At 32.9% G+C, this 11,017-nt stretch overlaps 1 protein-coding gene across 1 annotated transcript; it reads left to right on the top strand.

Moving 5' to 3' along the window:
• The first annotated feature begins 76 nt into the window (after nt 1–76).
• On the top strand, nt 77–10,662 carry LOC114528202 (leucine-rich repeat and calponin homology domain-containing protein 3-like). Its single transcript, XM_028549817.1, has 19 exons — nt 77–544; nt 627–768; nt 1,463–1,589; nt 1,948–2,053; nt 2,432–2,568; nt 3,322–3,387; nt 3,641–3,690; nt 3,916–3,973; nt 4,167–4,331; nt 7,307–7,422; nt 7,748–7,810; nt 7,939–7,996; nt 8,344–8,433; nt 8,549–8,590; nt 8,868–8,922; nt 8,998–9,083; nt 9,220–9,357; nt 9,448–9,525; nt 9,746–10,662. The coding sequence occupies exons 1-19, from the start codon at nt 406–408 to the stop codon at nt 9,842–9,844; spliced, it is 1,815 nt and encodes a 604-aa protein (XP_028405618.1). The 5' UTR covers nt 77–405; the 3' UTR covers nt 9,845–10,662.
• The last annotated feature ends 355 nt before the right edge of the window (nt 10,663–11,017 follow it).

Here is an 11,017-nt window from a genome sequence, read left to right as displayed (position 1 = left end):
TTTCTCGCGGACTGAAAATGTTAGGCTGAGTGTATTCACACACTAGTCGAAAGTACGAGTGACAGTCATTGTCATTTTAATTCCTAAGATATGTTGATATTGTTTGTAAAAAGGTTTGTTTGTAAAACTTTTGCACAACGCTGTATGTTAAAGTACTTTATGCCTCGCAAAAAAAAATTTTGCCCCGAGTGTTCATATCTTTACTAAATTAAAATAAAACATTAACGAATGACGTCATCTATATATGAACACCGCTGTTTTGAGGTGTTCGTAGCGAGGTCTCGTAAGAACAATGGCGACCGAGAGAATGTCAAATCCGGCTAAAAAGAGATGAAGGTGTGTCGGTGTGAAATATCATTTTATATTGTTTAAATATCACGGTCTACTTAAAATGCTCTCAAGAATATGGCAGGGAAGAATATTAGTGTAGATCGCTGTTTTTTCGATGCTGAAGATACTGGAATACTTGAGTTGTGTGCTCGTAATTTGAAAGAATTTCCCGAACATCCTGAAGAATGCGAGCTGATAGATGTTATTGAATGTGGTCAGTACTCTGCACTCTTTCTTGGACACATTTTAACATTGTCTAAGTAATTATTAACTTATAATATCTTCACTCCTTTCAGATATTTCAAAAAATCGCTTTTTCGAATTACCTGCGGTAGTATGTGAGTTTGTAATGTTGGAAAGATTAAATTGTCATCATAATTCTATCAGGACTATTGCTGACACGAGCCGTCTCACTTCTCTTACATGGCTTAATCTTAGGTGAGTTAATCGAGAAGTATTTCCCTTATTTTTCAAGTAAATACCGAAAATGAATTTGTTGACAGCCGTGCATAAGTAATTTGAAAATAATGACCAGAACAAAACATGTTAATTAATAAATTATAATTAAAAATATTATTAAGAGTTCGATAGTAACAAAATATTAAAAATTACCTTTTTGTTTCAAGCTGTCTGAAAAAACTAAAAATGTGTATATGATATTAGATATCAACATGGCATACTTGACATTATGACATATATGTAAATGATGTAAACTTTTTACATCTTATTTGTTTTTTGAAACTGTGAATATTTTTATTACTTTAGGCAATAAGGTTATTGCTTTTGTTTCAAGCTTTAATTGGCTACATTAATTATTTAACATTTGTGCATATTCTCTCACACTTTTAATACTTATCCTAAAAATATGGCTACAAGGCTTTCATACACAAGGCTAAAGAGGGGTGTGATTAAATCATCAGTGCAAGAAAACATTAGTGCATTAAAATTTATTTCCATTGTCTTTGTAGCATACTTTCTACAAACAACAGATAGTATAATTTATCTAGCCTGCTCTATTAACCTTGAGCCTAGTATATCAGGCTTACAAAAATACTAAACTGACTACTGAATGTTATCTACACTTGGTCATAGTATTTATACGTTCTAACATAATGATATGATTTCTTTTAAGCAAAAATCAACTACAAAGATTGCCAGATCATGTATGTGGTCTCCCTCTACAAGTTTTGATTATCAGCAATAATAAATTATCATGTATTCCTGATGAAATTTGTCATTTAAAGCATATACAATATTTGGTGAGTTACCGTTTAGTATATTCGAGTAGAACATTTTTGAGATCTTGCTTAAAATTCCATTTGGTTGTCTTTTAGAATATTGTACATGGCAAAAAACGCTCAAGATGTTCCCGGTTGATGAGAACAGGCCTCATGCCTATGTTCTGCTGCACCCCATGAACAATGTTATCAACAATGTTGTTCCACCTTGTTACGCTTAACAATATTGCAACACATTGTTGACAACATTGTTCATAGGTGCAGCACAAATTGTTTAGGCCTGTTTTTATCAACTGGGAACAACTTGAGCATTTTTTGCCATGTAGGCTTGATGCAATCATGCTTTTTCATTAAAGACTTGTTAATCTTTTTCTTCTAGAATCTAAGTTCTAATGAGTTGACATCTCTACCAAGCAGTATTGGTGAATTGTCAACATTAAGAGAATTAAATGTTCATCAAAATCAGTTAGAGCAACTACCTGATGGTAAGTTCTTTTTAGAAGAACCATTTTTGCTATAGCAAAAGCGCTGAAAAAGGATAAAGGATAGCATGATGATGGAATGAATATCTGTAATATTTAAATTATTATAATGAAATGGAAATATAACCAAGAAGCAGCATCAACGTAGCAGGACTTGCAAGTAACTTCTCATAAGATATTATATAACAATTGCCCAAATTAGGTAAAAATACTATGACCTAGCTGGCACCTTCTTTGTGACCTTTAGGCCAATAGGTCTTAATTATTTTTTATGAAAATACAAAAGAAAAAGTTTGTTTCATCTTTATGATTACTTGGCTGTTGCCCTGGTTTGTTGGCCAGGTGATTATATGAGCTCTACCAACATTTTCTGTTTTCTAGAAATATGCAAATTAAAGTTAGAAAAACTGGATTTCTCCTGCAACAGAATAACAGTTATACCAACTGTGTTTCGATTTTTAACAACGTTAACTGACTTAGTGTTAGGCAATAATCCTCTTCAGTCACCACCAGCTCAGGTAATCATTATAAATAACATTGTCTGATAGTAATAAGTGTAGTGTGTTGCACCCCAAAGGCTCTAGGGGCAGTTCCACTACTTTTTTGAAACAACATTTATTCAATGAATCGCCCTTTTCTGGAACAACTGTCATCATTTCACCAAGCATTACATCAGCATGTCTTCAGAAAAATTTGAGATAAGCCATTTATCTTTTTACTTTGTTCTATAAAGAAGATAGTACTCTTTCATTTGACAAGATAATATTGAACCAAGGAGTTATTCATATCATGTTCTTTGCCATTGATCTCAGACTTGATTAATTAGTTAATCTTCCTGCTATTTTTCTTCCAAGTGTGTAATTTGCCATATATTCCAAAATAACCAGGCAGCATGGCATTGTCTTCAAATAACTTAGCATCAAATGTGGTATAACAACTGCCTAAAATAGACAAAACACTTCTCAATGTTTTGACCTGAAGGCTTTCGTCAGGAGAGTTAGGACTAACTACAGTTGTTATACCACATTTGATACTATGTATTTATATGGTATGATAATTGCCCCATTTGTTTCCATATTAAGAGAATATCAAGATCTTTTTAATCACAGCAACTTATAAACTTTAAAACTCATCTCTTTTAATTACAATAACTACTAAAAATTCGACCTGCAGGGAATGCAACCTCTTAGTGGGAGATGTGAGATGGTTGACCCTTCTGTAGGGATATGTCTTTTGTATGTATTTTAATGAGATATTTTTTGTTTTTCCAGTTATGCACAAGAGGTAGAGGGCATATTTTTAAGTACCTTGCAATAGCAGCTCAAACGCAAGATAAGGTTAGTTTGAAAGTAGTAGACACGTGATATTTTAAGCCACAGCAAGTGACACCCATAGGTTGTTGGTTTAGACAGGACAAGCAATTGTAGCTGAGCTTGCTGTAGAAAGTCTGAAAATATACTGTATTACAATATTTTCATTAATTTGAAAGTATTGATAAAAAAATAAGCTTCATTATATGTATGTAAAAATGTATAATGGGTTTACATAATAATAAGTTTACAAAATCTGGGCATAATTGTTTTCCTGAAGGGAAAGGAGGCGACAAAAAAATACAATTTATCTCATCGGGATGCAAACAGGTTAGTACCACTTAGTACCATTTTGAAAGATAAGATTGAGGTCAGGAAGGACTTGTAATCAACTAGTTCGTGCATAAAATTACTCTTTTTTAGTAGATAGTTGCAGGGGATTCTGCACAATTGCATTGCAATAACATCTATGTAATATTGGAGATTTTGTTAACCTTGTGTTGTTGAGTGTGTGTGTTTCAGGGTAATTGTTTTAAGTACATTATATCTCTTTAGCATTCTTACTGAGGCGAATCTTCTTCCAACTCGGAAAAAGGAACAAAAATCGTCAAAGGTATGTAGCCAGAAATCTTTAGCGTTTTATGATTTTACATAAAGATTTTCCATGATCGTTTTAAATGAAATAATTGGTGAACATATAACCAGCATCTGTTAATAGAAGTTAGAAGTTCACGCAATATCTGCATATTCAGCTATTGTATTATGATATTGATGTTCTTTCTAATAATTTATGTTTATTTTTTCAGAGTTCTGAGGTTGAAAGAAAGAATAGTGATAGAGGAAGGAGGAGCTCCAACAGAAGTGCTTCACTTGAAGCTGAGCTAACAAAAGCTCATCATTTGCTTTCCGTGGAACGACAGTTTGATCACACGGGTCTAGACGAGGCAGTCAATACTGAGGATAATTCTAAGGTAGGTATATATGATAGTAACTATGGATGTTGTTAGAATAATAGCTACATCAAAGATCCAGGATGTTTATCAATGATCATAACGACTCTATAATGGTATTGCCTTCTGTACATGCGATATAGATGTCAACGTCCTCAATTTTCATAGATTTTTGAGTATGCATAAATTTTTGATTATATATATTTATTAATCCATTTGACGGCAATAGATTTTTTGTTAATCGTGAATGAATCACTCTTCACCTGTTTTGGTAAATGAAAGCAAGGTTTCCAGTATTTAATTGTCTGTAATATTGTATGGTCGACTTTCATACATGCAGCATAAACAGTAAACGGTACAAGCGTTTTAGGACACACTCGGTATTTATCTTTGGTGAGTGTAAAGAAATTATTTTGACAGTCAAGGAAAAATTTTTTTGCGAGATGATGACAAGATCACTGTGCCGGACGAGACGCAGGTTACTTCATGTCTTATGCCCTATAACCCGATTCATATATGCTGTAAATTTAATTATTTAAACACGCAGTTTAAAATTTTTTTCGGGCAAGAATAGGATGGTATTAACTGGCCCAAGGTAAAGCTAGCACTCGGTGTGCAACAGCAGTGCATTGATGCTATTTGTAATACATTAATCATAACATCATTCATGGCTTAGTTGATTGATTTCAGAAAGCTCAGATGATTGCAATTGAATGGCTATAATCTTTAGTTTATAAAAATGATTCAATGATTGACTTACCTCGGAATGTTAGAGCCATTTCCCAAAATGTTCCATTATTTTTTCTAGCCTAGCTCACCTCCTGGATCAGCTTTATAGATTTTGGAATCCAAGATGAATTCGTCCCGTGTTTAACAGAGAAATTATTTTTAATGCAATTTAATCGATAGTTTTCTCTCTGGTAGAGCTTTTCATTGTATATTTCCAATCTCAAAGTTTTTAGAAATTTGCACAATTCTGTACACGCAGAGGATCGTATTTTCCATTATGTACAAATCAAATATTGAAATAATCACAAACAAAATGTTCCGAGAAAATTTGTAATTCTCTATAGAAAAAAGTGAATTTTATACGAGAGAGAATTTCGTAATAGAATGACTGAAAAACTGTAACGAAAAAAACAATTTACATACGTTATCGTATCATTTAAAATCAAGAACACTAACTTTTGTAATTCGCGTACCATATCGTAATTGCCTAAATACCATTTCTTAAACAATACATTTCTAATAAGTCCTTTTAATTAGTTCTTGGAAGATATGTTTATGTGCTGTTTTTTCTGTTTTTCTGAATTAGCTATATTGGAATATTTTTCTAACGAACTTAGCTACAATTTAACCTAATTAGTTTCTTAATTAACTTAATCTGACATTTTGCTTTTAGCGTCTACTTAATTAGCTTGTAAAGTCTAAAATGATTCCTCTCGTGTTTTAAAGCTTGCCATTTAACATTCAAACTTTGCATTTTATTGCAGATTATAGAGAATGACCAGGCAACTAAAGCGAGTGCGTCGTCTTCATTCTCACACGAGATTACTGTTATTTTAATAGGACTTCTAATATTTTGCTTGGTCTTAAACATATTGACGTTTTTTAATACGTTCACGCATCTAAATTATTTAGTTCAAGAATTATTCTCAGAGCTAATAAACGAATTATGATAAAATTTGTAAACGATCGTACATATATATAATTATATACAGCAACGCTATAAAACCTGACATAATCGCTATCGTACAAACATGTAAAATAATGATGTTTATCTAGCGTTTGATATTTAAACTGGCTGATGTAATTAAATTAAACTCTATGATGTTGCCCATAGCATCTCAAGAGAGATATCTTTCCAATCAAGTTTATAAGTTATCAGAATTTGCTGCCGAAATTTCTGTGTTATTTTGTAAAGGCATATAATATTTTAACTAACGTGTGATAAAATATCCGCACAAGCCAATGTTATAAAATTTTAAAAGCTCTGCCTCTGGTAATGATTAAACTATCAGGATAAATTATGAAACGGAAGTTGATTATTATATCATGGTGAAGTACAAAAGGACTTGATAAGCATTTTCGTGAATCATAAATCTTATGCCATCAATATTTAAAACTTTTTTACACAATATATAATACGTGTAATTATTTTTACAAACTTTCGTTAGCTCAAATAACAAATTTGACCTCAATTTAAAAATTTATGAAGATAATATGACCAAATTAATATTAAATGCAAATTAGTTTTTGTCCAACAGAGATGGTAAATATTGGATTAAAAATAGTCTATATTTCCAAAACGTAGATCATTTAGGTGAAAATATTTTGACTAGTTGAAAACTTAACACTCTATCCAAATTTTATTTCCAAAATTTGCTATACAGCTGTTGTTTTCTTAACAAGGAAACAGAAAGATAGAAAATAGCAAAATTATAAATTGACAGCAGCTGCTCCATACTGTACAGCATACATTATATATTTTGCCATTTTTATGATATACGTTAGTTACTTTAACTTAAATGCGCAATAGTGAAGATAGATGCACAAGCAAGATAAGCAAGAGATCTTACCTTATATAAGCCAAGCACTTTCTTACTGTTTTTTCAAGTGTCGTCGCGATAAATGCAAAATAAATTATTCTGGTATAAATTTAAATATAGATATACTTTCTTTGTTATTTAAAAAAATAATATAAACTATTATATAAACATTCCACAAATTCATGATACGTTAAAAAAATTCAAAAGTCACTAGTAATCATTCGAGTTCACTTGAATATATCGAAGTAGTCTACTTCGGATTAATATAATGTGTATGAGTATTATATGGAACGCATTCTGTCAAATGAACGTTTTTTTATTAAATTAGCCGCTGATGCATGTTTACTTTTTCTTTTTAATTATTTCGCACGAACCAGGACTTGACTTCTCGTCTGCATTATGCAACATACTAATGCAGTGATGCTGAAAATTATTTCCTTTGTGTAGAGTACTGGTGACGAGTTACGTGAAACGTCGAGAAAACTTCAAATTCAACGGGAGAAACAAAAGGAAAACGCAAGACAAAGACACGCAGAAGAGAGTCGTGGATATAAACAAGATAGGTAAATATTTGTTATTCCGTGTTTCGATGTCTAGTTATACTGACTTGAGATTAGCCTTCGTAGATCTACTGCACCTTGGTTAATCATATAGGCTTATCAGTCAGGATGCTGCGTTAGCCTTGTTTTTTGTCAGATTGTGAAGATTATACATAGTTCATCTTTGCATATTGCATGTTATATATACGATTGCGCAAAAGTATATTTTAAGATTAACTTTTTTCTGAATTTAATTGTGTTGCCGGGTCCCACGGTGTCATGCCCGTACAACATCATTATGTCGACTGAATAAACCTAAGCCTTAATTAAATGTTATTTTACTCGTCAGTTCTAGGTCTTTGGACAGAAGAAAAATGCCAACAAATAAAAAACCCGCTACCGTTGTCAAAGTGTAAGTGACTTGCATATTTACTAAGTCCTCGATTTATATTATACAGTTATGATACAAATTAATTGTAATTTTTAGCACAATAGTTTAGAAGCTTCCGACCTAGGTTTAACTGTGCCAATTTATTGTAGCATTGGCAGTGAAAATAAATCAAGCGTTGTAAAGAAAGTCGAAGTGTCAGATAACTTGGTATGTACAAAGATGTTTATTAACTCTATATTAGTTTTATTCTAATATCTGAACGTTTTATGACAGTAACAATACCGCATTCTCAGAGCAATCCCTTTAATATAGCCCATGTTTTCAGTTGCATGCTAACCACAGAGAAAGAATTTCTCCCGTGGTTCAATATCAGCAGCAATTTTCATTGCGAACCAGGCTATATAAAATATGCATTTTGGCGGCATGAGACTGAGTGAAAGCAACCGTCATTTTTATTTGCCCACATGTGTTTGAATTACACCTGTCTGCACCAGGCTTAGGTCAAATGTGCCCGGTCGCTCTTTATAGTTACCAAACGCATTTGTTTCAAATAGAAAGAAGATTTGCAAGACAGTCGAAACGAAGCAAAATTGTCGAAGAAGAAATTGGAGTCGGAAAAAAAGAAAATAAAAAGGCAAAGTGATGTAAGTGGCTTGTATATTTTTATATTCCACATTTAAACAGTTGTGTGGGAAATCGGTATTAAAACTGTGGTCAGCCTAATTTTGTTATGTGTCATTACATCAATTTCCTCGCCAGAGTGATAGGAATAGTGCAGAGGAAGAGAATGGCGATAAAGAGGTTTGTGATAATCAAACTTTGTGTTTCCCGTTTGATTAACTTCAGTACTCGTGTTTTAGCACACTTTTAATATATAGTTTGGTAACGTCATGTGTTTCGACTAAAACTAGTGTTGCACCGTGGGTCATACCGTCAGAGTGGATAGTTATTCTTAGACTTAGAGTTGTACAAAAGAAGAAAAAAAAATTGAGCGTTTCCATGTGAATAGGCGGGAAAGGATGAATTTCTGTCTCGCGGGTGGACGTTTCCTTAAACACATTATTTTTTTTATTGATAGTTTGTACCGTTCCCGGGAATACACAAACGAAGCCAGATTGCAACACCCACCTCAGGTAGGGTATTTAACCTCATGCATGCATATGAATGATTTAAAACAAAATAAACTAAAATGGTATTTAAATGTTTAGCATATTCTTCTATGCCAAATTTTACTGTGAGAAGAATGTATGAAAGCGCTCGAGAAGAATTCGAGAAAGTAGAATTACTACGGGACGTAAGTCTTCTGAACAAGTTTGTAGTACGTTTCACCAACAATATTGATTTTACACAAGAAACATTATAACAACGTTATTTCTTGTACGTATTTCGTATTCAATTTCTTTCTCAATATCATTTCATGCATTTCTTAGGCAATCGAAAGTCGGTTGAAAGTTAGGTTACCAGATGATATCCCGGCGTGCTTAGCAGACGGCACTGTTCTTTGTCATCTAGTTAACTACATAAGAAAAGGGACAATACCATCGATATTCGTCCCAACACCAAATATGGTAAGTCTTTAGTCTTTATCTCTATAACTTTGAATAATTCTGCCAGTAGGACTGATGAAAACAAATGACGGAATACCTACTAAATTTTAGCCGAAACTCACTATGAGCAAATGTCTGAAGAATGTGGACTATTTTCTCGCCGCCTGCTTAAGATTAGGAGTAGAAAGGGTATGTATGCATGAGTTATTTATTAAAGAAACAGCACGTGTAGTTATTACAGAATCTGTTTGACACTTCAGGGTTCTGAAATTTATTGAGTATGTAATTTCTATTGTACCAATCTCGTGTACTGTCCAGTGGTTGCACAAGAACTCTTGAAGACGTTTGGACGTGAATTGTCGCCATCTTGACTTCACCAACTTGAATTTTGTTTCGTTTTGTTTTAAAGGATAAACTGTGTAACACATCAGATATTGTCCAAGAGAAGAATCCTGGTAATGTATGGTTGACAGTTGAAGCCCTTCTAGCAGAAACAAAGTCAAGTTAACACTAGGTCTCGTAAGAAGTCCCGAATATCCTCACGCCGAATTACGTTTTTGGCTAAATCTGGCTATTAAAAGACCTATCTATATGGTAACGAACATAGGTGATCTCTACAGTGGTTTGTCCACCAGTCTCGTTTTATTAAAATGTACAGTGAATATAAATGTAGATTTTACATTATTAAATTACGTTCATGCATGCATTCAACAGTAGAGGCAGTATGGGTGATGTGCGGCGCGTGCTAAATTACTGCACATTTATCCGATGCAATTCAACCTCTATTAACGCTAAAAAAGTGCGCCGGCCGGTCACTTTAGATCAGTCTTCGTGATGTTAATGTGGACATGGCGGTAAAAGATTGCAGTGTGGTGTGTATGGAACTAATACGAATATTTCTGCAGTAGTTTATGCCCGTGTATTTTAATATACAACAGAGAAGAATTTTAAAATTTATTTCAACCCTTCTACTAATATTTAGTAAGATCTTGGCAATAGTGCCTGACACTAGCATGAAATATTATGTAAGAATGAAATTAGCTAATAGAAATGAAATGGTGAGATTATTAGGAATAAATTATGTCCTTCAATACTTCAGTTTTTAGGGTCTAGTAATTTTTGTGTTTCGCAGGATTCTCTAAATAATGGCAATGATCAATTGATTAGATTTATCCATTTTTTATTCTGATGTGGGGCATACTATGTCCTTGCTGTCGTCTTCTGTACTGATTAATAAACTTCATACATTTTCTGTGAAATTACACGTTTACCGAATTAGGAAGAGGAACATAGATTTGGTTAATTGTAGCTTGTCTACATTATGTATGTAACAGAAAATTAATAATTAAAATTTTTACATAGAATCCTTACAACAGATTTTACTGGTTTGGTGTGAGACTTGAAAAATAAATTATTTGATTCATCTTCCATCACCAGTTTTTCATTGTTAGTTATTGAAGAACATAGTAAATGTCTGTTGTACAGGGTAGTAAGTGGAAGGTCAAGGAAAACTGTGACATGATAACTTTTGATACACTAATAAAGTAGTTGTATGGGATAGAGGTTTTAAGAGATAATGGAAGATAAAGGTTGAATGAAATGGTCAACCATGATCCTCCTCTCCAAAGAAATAAAGGAAGTCATCAATACAGAAGTACAGATGCATATCAACTATTGATAT

The sequence above is a fragment of the Dendronephthya gigantea genome, unplaced genomic scaffold (genome assembly GCF_004324835.1).
Source record: "Dendronephthya gigantea isolate DGI-Jeju-01 unplaced genomic scaffold, DenGig_1.0 000048F, whole genome shotgun sequence".
Classification (NCBI taxonomy): domain Eukaryota; kingdom Metazoa; phylum Cnidaria; class Anthozoa; order Malacalcyonacea; family Nephtheidae; genus Dendronephthya; species Dendronephthya gigantea.
This window is presented reverse-complemented; position numbering and strand designations above follow the sequence as displayed.